The sequence below is a fragment of the Rhinoraja longicauda genome, chromosome 20, assembly GCF_053455715.1.
Source record: "Rhinoraja longicauda isolate Sanriku21f chromosome 20, sRhiLon1.1, whole genome shotgun sequence".
NCBI classification, from domain to species: Eukaryota; Metazoa; Chordata; class Chondrichthyes; order Rajiformes; family Arhynchobatidae; genus Rhinoraja; species Rhinoraja longicauda.
The window spans coordinates 3975545-3998179 of record NC_135972.1 but is presented as its reverse complement, the minus strand read 5'-3'; the positions used below and the strand labels follow the sequence as shown (position 1 = coordinate 3998179).

The 22635-nt window shown below is 47.4% G+C and overlaps 2 protein-coding genes across 3 annotated transcripts in view; one reads left to right on the top strand and one right to left on the bottom strand.

Annotated features, from left to right (window-relative positions):
* agk (acylglycerol kinase) overlaps window positions 1-9027 on the top strand; it is a 30370-nt gene extending 21343 nt beyond the window's left edge. The window contains exons 10-15 of the mRNA XM_078416476.1: window positions 590-647; window positions 2475-2622; window positions 4598-4695; window positions 5246-5316; window positions 6804-6888; window positions 7904-9027. Coding sequence (XP_078272602.1) covers window positions 590-647; window positions 2475-2622; window positions 4598-4695; window positions 5246-5316; window positions 6804-6888; window positions 7904-8047 — 604 coding nt within the window. The 3' untranslated portion in view covers window positions 8048-9027. The remainder of the gene's footprint in view (window positions 1-589; window positions 648-2474; window positions 2623-4597; window positions 4696-5245; window positions 5317-6803; window positions 6889-7903) is intronic.
* A 1064-nt stretch (window positions 9028-10091) lies between these two features.
* LOC144603505 (DENN domain-containing protein 2A) overlaps window positions 10092-22635 on the bottom strand; it is an 86298-nt gene continuing 73754 nt past the window's right edge. For both annotated transcript variants that reach the window (XM_078416774.1, XM_078416776.1), the window contains exons 15-20: window positions 19058-19235; window positions 18873-18914; window positions 16423-16531; window positions 13958-14197; window positions 13483-13569; window positions 10092-12548 (exon numbers count right to left, since the gene is read on the bottom strand). In XM_078416774.1, the coding sequence (XP_078272900.1) occupies window positions 12517-12548; window positions 13483-13569; window positions 13958-14197; window positions 16423-16531; window positions 18873-18914; window positions 19058-19235 (688 nt within the window). In that variant the 3' untranslated portion in view covers window positions 10092-12516. The remainder of the gene's footprint in view (window positions 12549-13482; window positions 13570-13957; window positions 14198-16422; window positions 16532-18872; window positions 18915-19057; window positions 19236-22635) is intronic.

The window sequence follows — 22635 nt, the reverse complement described above, 5'->3', positions numbered from 1 at the left end:
GTGTACAGAGAGAATGTACAAACTCTGTACGGACAACACCTGTAGTCAGGATTGGACCCGGGGTATCTGGCGCTGTGAGGCAGCAACTCTACTGCTGCACCATCAACGATGACTGGCTTGCTGACTCTACATATTACAAATGATTCCACAGACCGTATTGCCAGTAGGTTTACGTGCCGGTTGAAAGAAAATTACATTCTCACGTGGGTGCTGCAATGGCTAGTTCTTGTAGTGGCTGTCGACAGATATATGACAGATTTGTGAGTAATTGGGATCGTGGCCCAGGGTTGTGGCACTGACTAAAGGAAGATGATAAAAGCTGGATAATTGTTTAAAAAGAACCGCTTCATTTTTGCTTCATGTATGTCTGGAGCAGTGCATTAGCGACAATATAACAAGACCACAGCTTACATTATCAAAATATTATTTTGGTTGGGAAGCCCAGGATTGTGCAAGCCACAATATAAATACAAATGTGGTCTTAATGCTGTTTACTATAGTCTGGCTCCTAATGTACTGCCCAGTATTTGTGTTTAATCATAAATGTTTCATGCATTCACAACGTTCCTTCCATTTGATCCCATTGCAGATATTGGTATCTTGGGCCACTCAAAGACAAGGCTTGTCATCTGATCAGTATCATTAAAGTGAGTGCATGATTTTAGTCTTCCCATTTTTTGAGCTGAGATTTTAGGGATGATGCAAGTTGAGAGATTCTTGTTCAGATGTTGCACATCAAGCAAAATAGTAGAAATTGAAGGGTGTATTTTAGTTTAGAGATACAGAGTGAGAACAAGCCTTTTGGCCCACCGAGTCGGCGCCGACCAGCGATCCCCGTACACAAGCGCTGTCCTGCACACTCGGGACAATTTTAGCGAAACCAATGATCTTACAAGCCTGTATGTCTTTGGAGTGTGGAAGGAAACCGGAGCACCTGGAGAAAACCCGGGCAGTCACAGGGAGAACGTACAAAATCTGTACAGACAACACCCATCAAACCTGGGTCTCTGGCGCTGTGAGGCTGCAACTCTACCACTGCACCACCCTGCCGTCCGAAGGGTCTATTTTACTTTTCCAAGGGGTAATGTTGTTGCTACTGGATAAGTCGATTAGCATTGTAACTAAAAGGACCTGGATCAAGTGGATGATTCTTTGCTCTTTGTGGAGGTTGCATCGTGACATCAGTATTTCAACAAAGGATGGATTGTTAAGCTATTAACTACTTTAGGTTTGATCGCAATTAATCATTTACAGAAGAGCTAACAAAATGTTTAACCAAAGGATGGAATGTTAAGCAATTAACTGCGTTGGGTTTGATCTCAATTAATCAATTACAGAGGAGCTAACAAAATGTTCACAAGAAATAACTCTGATTGTACATTTTAATATCGTAAATCAGCCGGGCGCCACAGTGGCACAGCTGGTAGAGCTGCTGCCGTACAGTGCCAGAGATCCTGACCTTGGGTGCTGTCTGTGTGGAGTTTGCACGTTCTCCCTGTGACCCCGTGGGTTTCCAGATGCTCCGGTTTCCTCCCACATCCCAAAGACGTGCGGGTTTGTAGGTTAATTGGCCCTCTGTAAATGGTCCCTAGTGTGTGGGAAGTGGATGAGAAAGTGGGATAACATAGAACTAGCGTGAACAGGTGATCGATGGTCGGCGTGGACCCGTAGTCAGGATCGAACACAGGTCTGTAAGGCAGCAAATCTACCGCCACCACTGTGCCTTCCTTGCATTCCTTATTCTGAAACTCATTCCACTCCACTGCCTTCTCGAGACCACCTGAATCCCTCCAACATAATCTGTTGTCTAGTCCTCATTCCCTTTGCCCCATCGCTGAGCAACATCGTTTAAGACATCGTGGTCCTACTCTCTTCAAGCGGCTGCCCATTTTGCCTCCGCCTTCTCCCCAAGGAACCTGATACCAACTCCATCTGACCATCCCGTGTCCAAATGACTCCTCCATTGGCTTGGAACCAGTTTCTGTCTGTTCACGCTCCACCTTTGAGACGTGCCGTGGGGTCATGCATTATTCAATTTATGTCCGTTTATTTAGTTTAGAGATAGAGCGCGGAAACCCACCCTTCGACCCACCGAGTCCTTGCCGACCAGCGATCCCCGCACACTAGCACTATGCTACACACACTGGGGATAATTTACAATTTGTACTAAAGCCCAATTCACCTACAAACCTGCACGTCTTTGGAGTGTGTGAGGAAACCGGAGCACCCGGAGCAAACCCACGCAGGTCACGGGGAGAACGTACAAACTCCGTACAGACAACACGCATCGTCGGGATGGAACCCGGGTCTCTGGCGCTGTGAGGCAGCAACTCTATTGCTGTGCCACCATGTCACGCACGATTCGTATTTCAGCTGCGTTTAAGGTTTGACACCACAGTGCTATAATGGCATTCAGCCTGAGCAGGGTGGAGATGTTATTAACAGCGTGCTGTGTGTCTGTGTTTGTTGTCCAGACTTGGCCACCCACTCGCCAGGCCTCCATTGCGTACCTGGGCCCCACTGAGATACCACCGACTCAATCCCAGGAGAATCTCCCAAGGCCTAGCCTGTGGCGACGAGTACTTAGACGGCTGGAGCTGTACTGGGCAACTCCCAAACAGGGTGAGGTGCTTGAGTCTTTTCAAATGGTTCCTTCTTTCGGTCCCAAAAAGTATAGAGTCACTGCGCAGTTACTTGGTTGTGCACGTGACATGAATCCGCTACAGTCTAGGACCGTTCTGCCAAACTCGCGCTCGGTCTGCCTCGGCCTCCTGGACCTCCCGCTTGCTAACCTTTTGAAATCCCCTTCCCATTCCCACACTGACCTTCCTGTCCTGGGCCTCCTCCATTACATGCAAACTGGAGGAACAGCACCTTATATTCTGCTTGGGTGGCTCACAACACAACGCTATGAACATTGAATTGGCCAATTTTCAATAATACTTTTATTACTTTCTCTTTCTCTCTTTCTCTCTTCTCTCTCTCTCTCTCTCTCTCTCTCTCTCTCTCTCTCTCTCTCTCTCTACCTCTCTCTCTCTCTCTACCTCTCTCTCTCTCTCTCTACCTCTCTCTCTCTCTCTCTACACCTCTCTCTCTCTCTCTACACCTCTCTCTCTCTCTCTCTACACCTCTCTCTCTCTCTCTCTCTCTCTCTCTCTCTCTCTCTCTCTCTCTCTCTCTCTCTCTCTCCTGTGCCCTCCCCACACATGTGTGCACTCGTTTCTCCCACTCTCCCGCCTTTCTTTCCTCCCCTTGTGCCCACCTCATGTACGTGGGGAAGGTTGAACTTCATCTAATTGCACTATTTTGTGCAGCAAAGTACTTCAAAAGCCCAACAAGGTTATAAAAATAAAAACAACGATCAAAACTTTTTGGTCCAAAAACGCTCACCAAATCCACCCAAAACTTCATCCTCAACATTGATGGTCTCACAGTATCCACCTCACCTCACATCCGGAATCTTGGAATCATCCTTGATCAAACCCTCTCCTTCGACAAACACATCAAACACATCACAAAGACAGCCTTCTTCCACCTCAAAAACATTGCCCGTCTCCGTCCATCCCTCTCCTCCACAGCTGCAGAAACCCTCATCCACGCCTTCATCACCTCCCGTCTGGACTACTGCAACAGCCTCCTCTATGGCGCACCCTCAAAAATCATCAATAAACTTCAATACATTTAAAACTCCGCTGCCCGTCTACTCACACACACCTCGATCCGTGACCATATCACCCCCGTCCTTTATAAACTCCACTGGCTCCCCATCCCCCAGAGAATCCAGTACAAAATCCTCCTCATAACCTACAAAGCCCTCCATAACCTGGCCCCATCCTACCTGACCGACCTCCTCCACAGGCACACTCCCACCTGCACCCTCCGCTCGGCCGCTGCCAATCTCCTATCCCCCCACATCCGGACCAAAGTCAGATCCTGGGGGGACAGGGCTTTCTCCATCGCTGCTCCCACCCTATGGAACTCACTACCCCAAACCGTTAGAGACTCCTCCACACTCACCACATTCAAAACATCGCTGAAGTCTCACCTGTTCAGTACTGCCTTCAACCACTGAAGGTCACCTCACCTTCTGTCTCCTTTCTCTGTTCATTTATTTATTTACTTATTTATCTATTTATTCATTTCCCTATGTTCTCAAAATCTCTGTAAAGCGTCTTTGAGTATATGAAAAGCGCTATATAAATAAAATGCATTATTATTATTATTATTAAAACTAATTCCTTGACAGCAACTTACCTAATGTGACGGGTTGAAATATGTTAAGGTTTCTTAAGAACATTGTCAAACAAATTTAAAGCGGAAGCTCAGAAGAAGGTGAACTAGTTGTGATTGCAGACACAAAATGCTGGAGTAATTCAGCGGGACAGGCCTTCTCAGCCCGACCCGAGCCGTCACCCATTCCTTCTCTCCAGAGATGCTGCCTGTCCCGCTGAGTTACTCCATCATTTGGTGTCTATCTTCATTGTAAACCAGCGTCTGCTTTTACTTTGTGCACGTGGTTGTGGTTGTGGTTGTGGTTGTGGTTGAGAGGTGGTTGTTGGAGGGGGCTGTGACTGTGACTGTGTTTTTGTGGCCACAGTGAGGGTGGAGCCCGTGGAGCCGTTGGTGTGGGAGGAGGTGGAGAAGCCCACAGCTGAAGTGACCATCAGTACCCTCAACAAGCACATCCACCTCAAGGTGAGGGCACTGCCAGGGACTGGAGCAACCACTCACAGTCAAATACCATGAGAGTATGTATGGTCTAGTTTAGAGATACAGCGCGGAAACATGCCCTGGCTTCTGCCCGCCGAGTCCACGCCGACCAGTGATTCCCCCCCGCACACTAGCTCTATTGTACACGCTAGGGACAATTTACAATGTTTATCGAAGCCAATTAACCTACAAACCTGTACATCTTTGGAGTGTGGGAGGAGACCGGTGCACCCGGAGAAAACCCACTCGGTCACGGGCAGAACGTAAAACCTCCATACAGACTGCACCCGTAGTCAGGATGGAACCCAGGTCTGTGGCGCTGTAAGGCAGCAACTCTACCGCTGCGCCACCGTGCCGGCCAGTAATTGTCTTTGAGTGATTGGGGAATGAATGTGCTGAAAGCATTTAATCCCTGCATTACATGCACATTGCGCTGTGCATTCCAGCTGTACTCCACCACACCGAAAACACCGATGCAGATTTTAACAGTGACATTCTGAGTTAGCAACTCTGTGACGTATTGGTTTTTCTGCAGCGCACTGAAGATGCTATGAACATCTGTATTGAGCCAGACACTGTCAGCAAGAGGCAGTTTGTCAGCATGGGGTGAGTGCCGTTTGGTTCTGCTTTATCTGTGTTGCGGTTCACAGCTCAGCTGGTGGAAGAGCTGCTTTGAAAAGTGCTGTTGTATTCAGCTGACCAGGTGGGACACCAGGTTCAATTCTTAAAAATGAACGTTTTTCCACAAAAAGGGGTTCATAAACGTTTTGCATTCCCAGTGTGCATTCCATAGGCATGCAGCATTCCCTACCCTGGATGGCATGGGTCGTGTGCAGGAAGGAACTGCAGATGCTGGTACACCAAACATGGACGCAAAATGCTGGAGTAACTCAGCGGGACAGCCAGCATCTCTGTACAGAAGGAATGGTTGACCTGTTAAGTCGGGACTCTTCTTCAGACTCCGTTTGGGGTCGAGACCCTTCTTCAGAGTTACTCCAGCTTTCTGTGTCTATCTGTATGGGGAGGTGGTTTGCTGTCTCAAGCCTCAAGGTTTCAATTGCAAACACTAACTGTGTGGGACTCGGAATCTCCTTCACCAGAACAGTCATTGTAGAGAGATGGGTGGAAGCTGCCTTGCCCCCTGGCAATATAATGATCTCTGCACTTCATCAGCCAGTCTCAATGAGATGACATTGAAACATAGAAAATAGGTGCAGGAGGAGGCCATTTGGCCCTTCGAGCCAGCACCGCCATTCATTGTGATCATGGCTACTCATCCACAATCAGTAACCTGTGTCTGCCTTCTCCCCATATCCCTTGATTCCACCAGCCCCTAGAGCTTAGACATGCATTTGCACAGTTTGAGTTGTGCATATTTTTACAACATATTGGTATTGTTTTTGGTAATTATTAAATGATATTCTTGCAGCATCCCCACAACAGGTTGTAAACGCAGTACTCAGTAGATGATATAATAACCCCCCAAAAAATACAATTCATTAAAAATAATAATATAGTGCAAAAACAAAACAAAGTGCAAAGAGCCGAGTGCAAGCTCAGCAGTTTGTTGTTCACAGTTTAGTTGGAGTTTGTAGTGTTCAAGAGCCTGAAGGTTGTTGGGAAGAAGCTGTTACTGAACCCGGAGGTCACGGTTTTCAGGCTCCTGTACCTTCTTCCCGATGGTAGGAGTGAAACGAGTGTGGATTGGTGGTGTGGGTCCCTGATGATGCTGGCTGCCTTGTTGTGACAGTGCCTCTTGTACATCCCTGTGATGGTGGGGAGGTCACTATCCGCGATGTGCTGGGCAGTTCACCACTCTAATCTCCATCGTTCCTGGACGTTGGAGTTGCTGAACCAGGCTGTGATGAGACCAGTCAATATGCTCTCTCCCATACTCCTGTAGAAGCTCAAGAGAGTCGTCATCAACATATCCACTCTCCTAATCTTTCAAGGAAGTAGATACAAGCCTGAAGATTGATAACTGCCACATTCATGTAGTTAGATGAATCCCCTGTTCATCCAGAAACAACCAAGGGGCACTTTGTCAAGTTTGTATGATACAAGTTGATCACTTCTTCCTTGATCCATAACAGGAGTCAGAAGTTGACTGACCCGTTCTCATGCCCTGAAGGCAGCCACCTTCTCCAGGCCAGTCACTGCAAATTACAGGTCCCAGAGGTAAGACTTTACTTTCACTCCCTGCACATTTAAAAGATTGAGGAAGGGTCACAGCTTTCTTCTGTAAACGGTGTGAGGGTTCCCGCCATTAGTACTTTTGAATTTGCTGTAAAAATAAGGATCGCGGTCCAGGTTTTCCCCGGTTACGAAACCCAGGCTTGTGTGCTGCCTGTACGTACGTACGATGTTGCCAGGACTAGAGGGCCTGTGCCATCGGGAGAGGTTGAGCAGGCTAGGACTCTACTCCTTAGGAGGAGGAGGATGAGGAATGATCTTATAGAGGTGTACAGAATCATGAGATGAATAGATCGGGTAGACGTGAAGACCCTCTTGCCCAGAGTAGGGGAATCAAGAACCAGATGACATGGGTGGTGGGTGAATGGAAGGAGCTGCCAGAGGAGGTAGTTGAGGCAGGTACTATCACAACATTTAGACAGGCACATGGAGAGGATGGGTTTAGAGGAATAAGGGCCAATCACAGGCAGGTGGGACTAGTGTAGATGGGACGTATTGGTCAGTGTGGGCAGGATGGGTCGAAGGGCCTGTTTCTGTGCTGTCAGACTCTCTGACTCTGTAACCTGCTGGGATCTTGTAAGCGGCATTATCAAAAGCGTTAATCTCTGGTGCTCGCTGCACACTAGAATATAAGCGGGGAAAATCCTGCCCAGTAATAACTCAAGACAGCTGAGTGCAAATTCTGTGCACTTTTGGCTTTTAACATTCCACCAAGACTTGGCTGCCGGCACTTGGGCTAAATTTACACTGTCTTAATTCTGGCTGTCACAGATCAGAGAGTAGAATGTCACTTCCTAAAGAAGAATGACATTAAGAAGGGGAATTGATCGCCTTCATGATGAATTTGTCATTTGGATTGATCATTTGTGAATGACTGCGATGTACATTGCTGTTATGTTGTGGAAAACATTGGCTCATTTCCCTCAATCTTCCAGTTACTTTTACGAAAGAAACATTTCCACTGAACTGTTGTGTTATTATTTCTGCTCCTTTTCCTCAGGGAACTGCAGGTTTCTTCAGCATAGATAACGAAGACCACGAGGCCGTCTCTGTAGATGTCAAACTGCTTCCCAGAAAACTCCGATTCTTCTGCGATTCCAACAAAAACCATCTCCAAGCGGGAGAGTCCGGTAAACCACCGTGACAACTTGTTATCTTGATGAAACCTGCTCCATGTGCAAGATCCACTTTTCCATTCCTGGATTTACAAAGCAAGATAAAGCTGCTAGTAAAAGACAAGGATTAAAAAAGAGAGATGTTTATGCCGTCACTATCATGTCATCCCACGACCAAAGTCGCCCATTAACTCTTTTTCCAGTTGATGTTACTTGTCTGGAGGTGTCCTCGATAAGATTGGATGGTGTCCTTTCCACCATGTCTATCATTCCACCCCCCGAAACATGAAGATCTCCAGCCTGTGCAGGAACCGACCAATGCCGTCCGTGTTGGAAGCTGGCATTTGGAATCCATAGCTCTGATTCATCAGTGGTGTGATGCTGTAGACAGAGGCCGTGTATTTGCAGGTATCCTCTGCCGTAGTGTCCATCCACAACATGAATTTCCATTTTATATTGCTGCTTCAGAACATCCTGACCCACTTTGTAATCTATAACTACGTTTTTGAAAAGCAGTCACTGTAGCTTCTGCAGACAAATGAGTATTAGTTTGTATATTAATGTTTCAAAATCAATCATGAGATCAATGACCACAATCGGAAACTCAGTGACGGGCAGGACGAGAGGTAATTCTACATCTTTGCCTTCCTGAGCAGCTTAGCAAAAAGACCATGTGATCAAACTAGAATGAAACTTTGTGTTTATGTAACACGTATAATTCATATGTGTAGGAATGAACAGCAGATGCTGGTTCACACTGAAGATAGACACACAATGGTGGAGTAACTCAGCGGGACAGGCAGCATCTCTGGAGAGAAGGAATGGGTGATGATGACATCACCCATTCCTTCTCTCCATGTATAAATTAATCTTTGCAGTTAAACCTCCAGTGTAACGAGCAACATCTGGGTTTAAAATGTAACATGGGTCATTTTATCTGTGGCAACGTATTATTGTTAGTGGTTTAAATGCTTTGCAGCTGATTATTTGACACATTTTGTAAATAAAATGCTGATTTATTAATGGTGTGTGAGAACCTCTTTCTGTGCAGACTTGTTGACCAATCTGCATGTTGGTTCGGGAGTATTTGTGATCGCGTTTCACTGGAAACCCAGGCACCGTGCCTCTGAAACTATCTCCAGGTAAGAATCCTTTGCCAAATCCGACAAGTTTGGACAAGAAACCCGCTGATAAAAACAGAAATGTCACTTTTCTAGTTTTCTCTCTGACTCACCCTGTGAGCAAGTTCCTTAATGTGTTTGTTTAAAGGTGTGTTTATACAGGTAAACGCTAAACTCAGTGACCTGCTGCATAGCATGATCTCTTTCTGTCTTATACGGGAAGATGTGGAAACGAGGCGCTTTGTCTCATTGGCAGCCTTCCTGGGGTTTTTTTCGGGAAAATGCCAAAATCCTTGCTGAGAAATATATTAATGTTAGCTGTTTAACACTTGACATTCCAGAGGCAAGATCAGAAACAAGGAACAGGCCCTTCGGCCCACAGCGTCCGTGCTCAACATGATACCAAGGTGAATTAATCTCTTCTGCCTGCATGTGATCTATATCCCTCCATAGTCATGTGCCTATCAAAAGGCCTCTTAAACACCACTCCTGTATCAGCCCCTACCACCACCCCTGGCAGTGCCATCCACACACCTACTCTGTGTATAAACAAAATATTGCCCTACATATCTCCTTTACATTTCCCCCTCTCACCTTCTAGTCTTTGACATTTCCACCCTGACGAAAGGTTTCTGACAGTTTATCCTATCTGTGCCTCTCATATAAAAATTCACTATATTGGTGAAGATACTAGAAATCAGAGATTTCTCACTCTCCTTTCCCAGGGAGTATTTTTGGTATTTCATCTCCAGTCAATGTAGCAGCGATGTAACCAGTTCACAAGTTTGTGCTACTCATTGTGCTGTACACGGAGAGACCAGAGCTACACGGTCACTCCTTAAATACTTTGAACTTTGTACAGTGCTTTAGAATGTGGAAAAAAGGGCGTCATCAAAGTACGTTTTCATTGAAAATAGATCTTCCAATTTTCACGCTTTTTAAAAAATGTCTTTATTGATCATCCATACCCAAAAACATTAATCTGACAAATACAAACAACAGATTTTGATTAATTAAGTAATTTAAATAAATAGAATTTTCCTTAAGTTATGTGTATTTGTAGCATTACACTCTCCAAGAACACGAGTGTGTGTCTCTGAATGTCAGTCGGGATGGGACCATTTTGTGTTGAGTCACATTTTCAATGATTGGACAAAGCTCCGTGGGGCAATGTGCTGAGGGTCTGTGTGTGTTCACAATGTTTTAATCATTTAGCTTATAGTCTGGCTGTGAACTCCACCCTCAGATCTCAGCATCCAAAACAACCTGGGGGCCTTGTTTGTCCCGTTCCCACCCTGTTGTGGATGTCTTCCATCAATGCTCCAAGGAACTGGTTGCATTCAGTGGTAATTATCCAAGTACTGGACGGTATGAAGGTATGGCTTGTCAAGGTGTTTTAAATCAAGGCTCCGTATAGTCAATCCAAACCTCTGTAAACCTGTGACCCAAGAATGGTAACACCTTTTTACAAGCCTTTCTCACAAGCAAAACAAACAGGTCAACCCTTGCAACTTGAAGTCCTGAAGTGAACACAACTTAGTGCTGAGTCTCTGATCACCAAGGTCTGGTCTGAGTGCTTGTGGAATATACTGACCTCCTAACACCCAGCACCAAAGTCATCAATAGCAGCCTGCCTTTACGGTTCTCCACACAGTGAGTTGTTTGTATCCCTGCAGGGAAGGTGTAAAGTTCTGTTAAAACATTCTCCTCCTAGGACTGGGCGATAAATAAGGATGACCTTCCGCACCCAAAGGCAATACTTTCTGCACTGTGTGAAGGCCAGGTAAAGTGGACAGTGCTTTGGCCAAGAGGTGATTCATGTCAAAGGGTGAATGACTAGATTCAAACAAATATTTAATTCAGGGAGCAGGACCTAATGCCAATGCTATTGAAGACTGAACGAGTACAAATGAAGTGATGCCTGGCTTTGTCCAATGCTTTCGTACAGCGAGAGTGTTGTGAATGATCAGCATTGCTCTTGCATTATAGCTGACCAGGAATCCACACTAGCACCATGATCACATTGTGTCAGCACTAAACTACTCTTCAGGTGATGCAACATCAGTGCCCGTTTAACCACGTCTGGGATTCATTCCTGCACGCAGTGCTGCTTTGCAGTGGGCTCTCTCTTGTTATTGTAAACATTGCGATCATCCTCATTGTTGTTATTTTACATTCCCAGTGGACAGCCTGTGTGTGAGCAAGGCAACGTACAGGCCCTGGTAAGTGCCCGATCTCGCACTCGGCAGGCAATGCTAGACGACATGGATGGGATCTCACACTCGGCAGGCAATGCTAGATGACATGGATGGGAGATGCCCATGTCCTCGGGTGACTTGGTGGTGCCTGTATCCAAAGTAACCACCGTTGTTTGGGTTTAAGACTGCTGTAAGCCAACTCCTTGTGTGCGGTTAACTTTTGACTTTTGACACTGCAATGTACAACACCAAAAATGACAGTCACACCCTCTCCTGCTTTGATGGGATTACTGTCTAAAGGTCTCGGCCAATGCCAAAAGGAATTCTCCCAAACCTACTGCCCCAGTTGCTTGCTGTTCATTACACAACTTCAGAGCAAATGGCAGATTGCACGCACAAACAAACCATGGGATGTGAACTGCCACAGGGTTGACTATATTTAAACTGGAATGTTGGCAATCAGATTTCCGGCTGGTTTAAACATGAGGTTTCTCATCTGCCCATCTCCCACCATATTACCAGTTGTATGTGTGTCGAGGTTCAAGGCTCTGTTTGTATTGTGACAGTATTTATGCGCTGGGACCTCTGTGCTCCACTTTTCACCTCACACTGCACAGCACTGGTCTGTCATCAAGCACAGAGTAGGTCTGAAAAATAAAGATGATGTCCCTGCAGGAAGACTGCACCCCAGCTGATGGATGAATTGTACCCTAATAGCAGATCCCGAGGGTAAATCCACGTAGAAACAGAATCCCCACAATTAGTCTTTAAAAAATAATTCACACATTTACAAATGTTCCTCCTTTATCTCTTCTCTCCTTCATCGTCTGGCACTTTCATCTCTCAAAACTAAAAGACCGTCTCAAGTGCCGTTTCCTCCTCCCTGGTTCCTCTCCCTCATCCAGGGAACTTGAACTTCACCTGTTGGTTGTCGGGTGTAGCAAATGAGATCAGAAAGCCGGGCACAGACACGCAGACTTTGGCCGAGTCTAAACGACAGAGAGTGGCTGGAGCGGGTCCATCGCCCCTCAAAGCCGCTCATTCCGTGAGCACAGCCTCCTTGCCCTCTCACTGCTTCTCCATGTGTACTGATGCCTTGCCAAGAACCACTGAATAGAGAAAAGGTAACTGTGATGCTTGCAGCTGCCTCTGCTGTTAAGATGCTTTCCCAAAGCCGTTTTACTTCTTGTGAAGGAACTTCATTTTACTACCTAGAAATGGACAAAATGGATTCATTGTCACTATATTGGCAGCCCAAATGTTGCTGAACTACGATCTACCTCTTTGATGACCGTTGACCGGACTTTGCTGGCTTTACCTTGCACAAAACGTTATTCCCGAATCATGCACTGTAAATGCACTGTAAATGGATTGATTGTAATCAAGTATTATCTTTCTGCTGACTGGTTAGCACGCAACAAAAGCTTTTCACTGTACCTCCGTACACGTGACAATAAACTCAACTGAACTGAACAAATACCTGTTCAAAAACCACAAATACTGACAGGAAAATAGTCTCGACTCGATTGTAACGACTCGATTGTAATCATGTATTGGCTGTCCTCTGACTGGTTAGCATGCAACAAACGCTTTTCACTGTACCTCAGTACACGTGACAATAAACTAAACTGAACTAACTAGAAATGGTAGAATTATACAGGACAATAGATTGGAGACTAACTATAAAGATTACCTTGGAGTGATACAGCTTGGAAACCAGCCCTTCAGTCTAAGTTGCTCGTGCCGACCAAAATGCCCCCTCTACATTAGCCCCAGCCTCCCATGTTTACCCCACATCCCTTTAAACCTATCCCATCCATATACTGGTCCTAATGTCTTTTAAATGTTGTTATCGTACCTGTCTCTCCCTCTGGCAGCTCGTTCCATGTAACCACTACCATCTGTGTAAAACGTCGCCCCTCAGGTTCCTATTAAATCTAGCCCCTCTCCCCTTAAACCTACACCCTCTGGTTCTTGATTCCCCACCCTGGGTAAAAGACTGTGCAATCACCCTATCTATTCCCCATGTGATCTTCTACATCTCTACATAAATCATCCCCCCAGCCTCCTGCGCTCTGGGGAATAAAGAACCTTTTAAAATTACTTTCATTGCTCCACAGTAAACAATTTTAACAAATACGTTACCTAGACCTCTGAGAAATCGGTTCATGCCTCTTTGTTCACCGCCAGTGAGTGTTTCAAGGTAGTCCTGGGCTCTAAGCTCGAATAAACCTGCAGAAGATAAGAAGGAGGGAACAAATGTGTCAGACATAGTAATATGGAACATAGGAACACAAGTCTGAGGAAGGGTCTCAACCCAAAATGTCACCCGTTCCTTCTCGCCAGAGATGCTGCCTGCCCCGCTGAGTTACTCCAGCATTTTGTGTCTCTATCTTTGATCATGTTACTTGTTCATCTGGGGAAGCTAGCTGATGAAAGACGTGAAAGTGGGAGGGAGGGAGGGAGGGAGGGAAAGAGGGAGGGAAAGAGGGAGGGAAAGAGGGAGGGAAAGAGGGAGAGGGAAAGAGGAAGAAGAGGAAAAGAGGAAGAAGAGGAAGAGGGAAAGAGGAAGAAGAGGAAGAGGAAGAGGAAGAGGCAGTACCATGACCTGAACCCTCACCTTTGACGCCAAGCTTCCTCAGCTCTCGATCCTGGATGAACCCTCCGAACATCTGCGTTTCCATGAACACCTCCAGGAAGCGCCGGATGCTTTTGGAGGCGATGGATTTGCGAAAGGTCTCCCCCAGGAAGATTCTCTCATCCTTCTCGCTGGACGTCATGTACAGGGAGTAGTGCCCCACTATCTCCACAAAGAAGCGCACAAAGGTCTCCGACACCACCGTGTTAAGGGAGGCAACACCTAGAAACATTCATTAGGACAAAATAACTCAGAGGGGCTTGGATTGATCCATTTGCCTCCTGTGTTTAAAACACTGAATACAAATTATTTTTATATTTAAATATGAACTCTTCATTTTTCAATAACCTTTTCTCTTCCCCCATCCACTTCCACCTTTATCCCTTCCTCCGGCTTCACATTTTATGCCTCTTCTCTCCGTATCTCATTGGTTTTTGTCTCCTTCCCCTCTCCGCCCTTTGTCCACCCATCTGCCATCAGTACCCCCTCACCCTGCATCCTCCCATCACTCATCAGGCTTTGTCCTGCCCCCTTCTGTCTCCCTGCATTCTCTTCCCCCCCCCACTGCAATCAGTCTTCTTCAGAAGGCTCCTGACCCTAAACGTCACCTATCTACATTCTCCAGAGATGTATCTTGACCTGCTGAGTTACTCCAGCACTTTGTGTCTTTTTTCGTGAACCAGCATCTGCCGTTCCTTCCTACATGGGAGAGAGGACTTCTTGGAAGAAAAGCCAAGGAATTTTGTTTGACATGAGGTCAAGTCTTTTTTAAAGTTAGCCAAAAATCAGGTGGGAACAGATTTTCAAAAAAACAACAGACATTAAGAGAAATGTTTTTCACACTATGATTATGACAATGTGGGACAGATAATGATTTAGTCATTAAAATATCAAAATGTAATGAGAAAGTGGGATAACATAGAACTAGTGTGAACAAGTCATCAATGGTCAGCAAGGACTCGGTGGGCCGAAGGGCCTGTTTCCATGTTGCATCTCAAAACTATAAACTTGTCAAATCAGAAAGAGAGCCAGATTAGTCTGAAGAAGGGTCTCGACTCGAAACGCAAGTGTGAAAACGCACACCTCCAGATTCAGGGACAGTCTCTTCCCGGCTGTTGAATCATCGTACCACAACCAGAGAGCAGTGCTGAACTACTATCTGCCTCTTTAGTGACCCTCGGACTTTCCTTGATCAGACTTTGCTGGCTTTACACTGCACTAAACGTTATTCTCTTGTACTGTACTGTAATACAATGTAAATACACCGAGAAGGCAGAGATGGATAGATGCTTGATTAGTGCGGGTGTCACTTATGACTGCGGCTCGATTGTAATCGTGTGTTGTCTTTCCACTGACTGGATAGCACGCAACAAAAGATATTCACTGTACCTCGGTACACGTGACAATAAACTTAACTGAAGCTGAACGTCACCTAATCCTCTTCTCCAGAGATGCTGCCTGTCCCGCTGAGTTACTCCAGCACTTTGTGTCTGTCTTTGGTGTAAACCAGCATCTGCAGTTCCTTCCTACACAATAGTGTTAGAGGGTCTGGTAACTGTTCCCAACAGCAACATGGCCCTATGGTAACCATGACCCTATAGTACTGTTCCAGGCGTATGTACCAAATTGCTACTTTACTTTCTGTTTATGTTATTACCGTACAGTATCACCCATCATTAGTCAACCCATGGTGCCAAATCTGGCAACTCTGTACACGGTCTCAGTGTACTGCTCCTATACACTTGTACTGGATCTGAGATACTTATCTAAGATGCATCTAAGTGCTTATGTATAGTGATACTTGTACTGAACTGTATACAAAAATGAATTTCAAATAAAGTACCATTGAAGCAGCACAGTGAGTGGGACAAACGTAGTAAACATAGAAACAAGGTGCAGGAGGAGGCCATTCGGCCCTTCGAGCCTGCACCGCCATTCAATATGATCATGGCTGATCATCCAACTCAGTATCCCGTACCTGCCTTCTCTCCATACCCCCTGATCCCTTTAGCCACAAGGGCCACATCTAACTCCCTCTTAAATATAGCCAATGAACTGGCCTCAACTACCTTCTGTGGCAGAGAATTCCACAGATTCACCACTCTCTGTGTGAAAAAAAACGTTCTCATCTCGGTCCTAAAAGACTTCCCCCTTATCCTTAAACTGTGACCCCTTGTTCTGGACTTCCCCAACATCGGGAACAATCTTCCTGCATCTAGCCTGTCCAACCCCTTAAGAATTTTGTAAGTTTCTATAAGATCCCCCCTCAGTCTTCTAAATTCCAGCGAGTACAAGCCGAGTCTATCCAGTCTTTCTTCATATGAAAGTCCTGCCATCCCAGGAATCAATCTGGTGAACCTTCTCTGTACTCCCTCTATGGCAAGGTAGTAGATGGGGTTTCAGTGAGTGGGGCACACGTAGTAGATGGGGTTTCAGGATTCCCTTACCATCCAGTGGCGTGTCCTCCTCTTGTGTCACCAAGTCGTTTCTCATTTCCAGCACTTGCTCCAGTGCCGTCTGCAGTTTGCGCGGCAGAATGGAATCTTCATCGTCCACCTGATAAAAATAAAGGAAGCCAATAATGTCTGGTTATACATAGACACATGGACAATAGGTGCAGGAGGAGGCAATTAGGCCCTTCGAGCCAGCACCGCCATTCAATGTGATCATGGCTGATCATCACAATCAGTACCCTGTTCCTGCCTTCTCCCCATACCCCTTGATTCCGCTAGCCCTAAGAGCTTTATCTAACTCTCTTTTCACTAGTTTACCAGCTTCACTAGTTTAGTTTGGTTTAGAAATTACAGCATGGAAACAGGCCCTTCGGCCCATTGAGTCCAGACCGACCATCGATCACCCGTTCACACTAGTTCTACGTTATCTCACTTTCTCATCCACTCCCTACACCAGGGGACAATTCACAGAGGGACAATTAACCTACAAACCCGTACGTCTTTGGGATGTGGGAGGAAGTCCATGCGGTCACAGGGGGAATGTGCAAACTCCACACAGACAGCATAGAGGTCAGGATCAAACCCGGGTCTGGCGCTGTAAGGCAGCAACTCTGACCATTACCATTGACACTACCAAGTGAAGGTTTGATTTCATTTCCCTGGTTCCACTTCATCTTTGCCAAAGGCCAGTTGAGTTGCACCCAAAAGGATACATTGCTTATTTAACTGAATGCTTCTTGGGGGAAAAGGAGCAAGGATGCCAGCTGTTGTGGACAGGCCCATGCAGTGCCTGGTGAGTGCGGCATTGTTGAAAGTGTAGCCGTTCCAGTTGTGGACCGTGCCAAGCCCAGCGCAATGTCAACACTTTTGGCACTTTTGTTTTAAAAGAAGTTTTAGGAGTTTAGAGATACAGCGCGGAAACAGGCCCTTCGGCCCACCGAGTCCGCACCGACCAGCGATCCCCGCGCACTAACACTATCCTACACACACTAGGGACAATTTACACATTCACCAAGCCAATTAACCTACAAACCTGTACGTCTTTGGAGTGTGGGAGGAAACCGAAGATCTCAGAGAAAACCCACGCAGTCACGGGGAGAACGTACAAACTCCGTACAGACAGCGCCTGTAGTCGGGATGGAACACGGGTCTCTCGGCGCTGTATGGCGGCAACTCTACCGCTGCGCCACCGTGACCGCCCTCGTCTCAGAGTTCTCCCGGAGACTCCAGCAATATTCATCTCAAAAGAAAAACCAAACCAACTGGTCTGTCCTGTCACCGAAAATAGACACAAAATGCTGGAGTAACTCAGCAGGTCAGGCAGCATCTCTGGAGAGAAGGAATGGGTGACGTTTCAGGTCGAGACCCTTCTTCAGACCCTTTTTCAGAAGCAGGGTCACGGCCAGAAACGCCACCCATTCCTTCTCTCCATAGATGCTGCCTGTCCCGCTGAGTTACTCCAGCATGTTGTGTCTGGGTGCCGTGTAAACCAGCATCTGCAGTTCCTTCCTACGCAGTCCTGTCACTGTTTAGTGGCATTTACAACGTGGACATTTAAATTTGCTGCAGCATTTGTCAGCTGAATAACAATGATGCCTTGTTACACATCATTTGCAAGATGCTTAGTGACAGTCTGAAGATAAGCAAGGTGCTATATAATCCAAGATCCTTTTTCCTGTACCCACCTGTGCTCGGACTGAGGCAGTGGGGGAGGCTACAGTCACTCACTAACCCATTTTCAGTTCAGTCTATTGTCACGTCTACCGAGGTACAGTGAAAAGCCTTTGTTACGTGCTAACCAGTCAGTGGAATGACAATACATGATTACAGTCGAGCCGTTTCCATTGTATCGATACATGATAAGGGAATAACGTTTAGTGCAAGTTAAGGCCAGAAAAGTCCGATCCAGGATAGTCCGAGGGTCACCAATGAGGTAGATAGTAGTTCAGCACTGCTCTCTGGCTGTGGTGGGATGGTTCAGTTGCCTGATAACAGCTGGGAAGAAACTGTCCCTGAATCTGGAGGTGTGCGTTTTCACACTTCTGTATCTTTTGCCCGATGGGAGAGGGGAGAAGAGGGAGTGGCCGGGGTGAGGCTGGTCCTTGATGATGCTGCTGGCCTAACGTGACAATAAACGAACCAAACTAAACCAACCCGTGCCACCATTCTGCGCGGGTGATTTTGACTGTGTGTCTTCATTAAAAGGCTGAGTACTTATTAGGAACCAATCTCACATCTCCCACTAACTCCAGGTGGCATGTTTCCTCACGGTATCGGAGAGCCTTTGTAGGATGTTTCACTCCTCTCCTGCCAGCTTCTCTCTCATTCATGGTCTAGCAGGGGACAGCTTTCACCCACAATGCACGGCTCTCACTGAACCCACGTCCAAGTGTCAGTGGAGCAGTGTCATCCTGTCACAGTTTGTGAAACGGTGGAACACTCACCTGCCTGAGAAATTTGTTTACCCCGAGATTAACCACAAGCACCTGCAAAAAAGGAGAGACAGGTTTTATTCCACGAGACAGATCTCAGACACAATGGCCCCTGCGACCAGTCAACAAAGGCAAGTAACAGGTAACATCAGTCAGAGAGAGACGCTGAGCGTTGTGAACAGAGGGCTACTGCTTACCTCTTCCAGTGGCAGCTCCTTCAGCCTGGGCAGCGAGCTGGACAGGAGTCCGATGAGGAAGGGTGTGGGGGAGCAGGCGATGTCAATCATGGAGGGAGGTAGCACGGGGATGTAGGTGTGCTGCCAGGCAAACGGGTAGAGCAATGCCATCACAGCATGGCAGCACTTGGACAGGGTGCTGCAAATGGAGAATGAGAGCAGTGTGAGAAGCCCTGTGCACCGCCAGCCCACAGGTAACTAACCCAGGGCACCTGTGAACCCACAGGTAACTAACCCAGGGCACCTGTGAACCCACAGGTAACTAACCCAGGGCACCGTGAACCCACAGGTAACTAACCCAGGGCACCTGTGAACCCACAGGTAACTAACCCAGGGCACCTGTACACCGTGAGCCCACAGGTAACTAACCCAGGGCACCTGTGAACCCACAGGTAACTAACCCAGGGCACCTGTACACCGTGAGAGCAGTGGTGAGAAGCCCTGTACACTGTGAGCCCACAGGTAACTAACCCAGGGCACCTGTACACCGTGAGAGCAGTGTGAGAAGCCCTGTACACCGTGAGAGCTGAACCCACAGGTAACGAACCCAGGGCACCATTACTGTATGTCTCTGCTCCTGATAGAGTCAAGAGCAGCGTCCAGCACAAGTCACCCTACCTGCTGCACTGCCAAATGCTTGGAACACCAAGGTGAACATTATCACAAAATACACCTTTGTTGTACTTGCCACGCTTCGTTGCTTTGTCCCGCCTTCCCCCCTTTTCCAACTTTCTTCTTCCTCCACAATCAGTCTGAAGAAGGAACACGACTCAAAACGTCACCTATCCATGTTCCCCACAGATGCTGCCTGACCCGCTGAGTTACTCCAGCACTCTGTGAAACGTCACCTATCCATGTTCTCCACAGATGCTGCCTGACCCGCTGAGTTACTCCAGCACTCTGTGAAACGTCACCTATCCATGTTCCCCACAGATGCTGCCTGACCCGCTGAGTTACTCCAGCACTTTGCGTCCTTCTGTGTATTAAGGTGGGCGGCACGGTGGCGCAGCGGTAGAGTTGCTGCCTTACAGCGCCAGAGACCCAGGTTCTATCCTGTCCATGGGTGCTGTCTGTACAAAGTTTGTACGTTCTCCCTATAATAGCGTGGGTTTTCCCCAGGATCTCCAGTTTCCTCACACACTCCAAAGATGTTGGCTAATTGGCTCCGGTAAAATAGTCCCTAGTGTGTAGGATACTGCTAGTGTACGGGGTGATTGCTGGTCGGCATGGACTCAGCTGGCCGAAGGGCCTGTTTCTGTGCTGTTTCTCGATCGCCTGAGTCTTAAGTCCCAGCCAGAGTTGTTGCAAGGCTGAGGGCCACATTCTGTGCATCGATCTGCTGTGGGAGAGTCCAGCAGAGGAGGAGGTTGGATGCCCTGAGCAGTGGCCCTCCCCATCCGGTCTGCAAGAGGCAGTGAAGGGGAGTGGGTGCCCAGGGGGGTGGCTGTGGAACTATCTGGCCTGATGACGCCATGCCAGAAAAACCCAATGACCTCACCCGTGCCGTCAAAATCAATGAACGTATCTGCAAACGCCATTCTTCATCGATGGACCACTCACGCCCCACAGCATTCACTCACTGAGCAGCGGTGCCTGTTAATCCGAGCTTGCGGCACTGACTGGGCCCACGGCACTTTCCAAACCTTCGAGACGCACTCCCAGACAGTGAACTCCATGCACGTCAGCAACCATGCAATCATTGCCAACTTCCTCACTCCCAAATATGGGACAAGGTGACGTCACCGCCCCGCGCGACCTCACCCAGCCAGCGGCCACGTGCTCCCGGCCCGGACGGCCGCCATTGTTGGAGCGGGAGCACGTGGCCGCTGGCTGGGTGAGGTCACGTGGGGCGCGGGGCGGTGACGTCATCCTTTGTCCCTTATTTGGGAGTGAGGAAGTTGGCAACCCTACTAATACGGGACAAGGGCGGTCCCGTACGGGACAAACCAATTTAGCCCAAAATACGGGATGTCCCGGCTAATACGGGACAGTTGGTGACCCTAGTAACAGATACATCTCCGACCACGCGTGGTCACTGGCAGCTTTGCACCACTGGCAAGTTGCAACCCCACTCCTGTTATCTGAAAACCTCTGTTCCTGATTAGTGCGGGTGTCAGGGGTTATGGGGAGAAGGCAGGAGAATGGGGTTGAGAGGGAAAGATAGATCAGCCATGATTGAATGGCGGAGTAGACTTGATGGGCCGAACGGCCTAATTCTGCTCCTATCACTTAAAAGCAAAACAAAAACAAATTGCAACCTGTTGAAAATCCAAAATATATATTTTTTTTAATCTGCTGGAAACACACAGCAGGTCAGGCAGCATTCGTGAGAAAGAGAGTTTGCTTTGTCCACTTCTGATGAAGGGTCAGAACCATCAGGTTGACTGTGTTTATTAGTGTTCCATCTCCAACCTAGTATGGAAAATGAAAATGTCCCTACGCCTGGCTTTGAAGATACAGCATGGAAACAGGCCATTCGGCCCACCGAGTCCACGTCAGCCATCGATCAATTTTTAACACTAATTCTACATTATCCCACTTTCTCATCCACTCCCTACATACTTGTACAGAGGGCAATTGTACAGAGGCCAGAGCTCACAACGCCAGAGAACTGGATTCGGTCCCGACCTTGGCTGCTGTCTGTGTGGAGTTTGCACGTTCTCCCCATTACTGCCTGGGTTTCCTCCGGGTGCTCCGGTTTCCTCCCACATTCTGAAGACGGGCCAGTTTGTAGGTTAATTGTCGTCTGTAAATTGTCCTCAGTGCGAAGGCTAGAGCTAATGTGTGTGTGGATCGCTGGTCGGTGCTGACTCACTGGGCTGAAGGGCCTGTTTCCACGCTGTATCCCTAAACGTAAAACTAAACCGAAAACATTGATCACCTGTTCACACTGGTTCTGTAATCTCACCTTCACACCCACTCACGACAAACTCGTGCAGCTTTACAGAGACCAATTAATCTACAAACCCACATATAAAATTATAAAAGGACTGGACAAACTAGATGCAGAAAAAATGTTCCCAATGTTGGGCGAGTCCAGAACCAGGGGCAACAGTCTTAGAATAAAGGGGAGGCCATTTAAAACTGAGGTGAGAAAAAACTTTTTCACCCAGAGAGTTGTGAATTTGTGAAATTCTCTGCCACAGAGGGCAGTGGAAACCAAATCACTGGATGGATTTAAGAGAGAGTTAGATAGAGCTCTATGGGGCTAGTGGAATCAAGGGATATGGGGAGAAGGCAGGCACGGGGTATTGATTGGGGACGATCAGCCATGATCACAATGAATATCGGTGCTGTTCTATGTTTCTATTTTCAGCTGTTCTATTTTCTATGTTTCTATGGTCACAAGGAGAACGTGCAAACTCCACATGGCCAGCACCCGAGGTCAGGATCGATCCCGGGTCTCTGGCGTTGTGAGGCAGCGGCTCTACCCGCTGCACCACCGTGCCGCCCTTAATAACGCAGATGTGGAAGGGGTAAAAGAAGGGAAGGTGGGAGAAGGACTGTACCGAGCTGAAGCTGCCACAGAGCCGATGGGC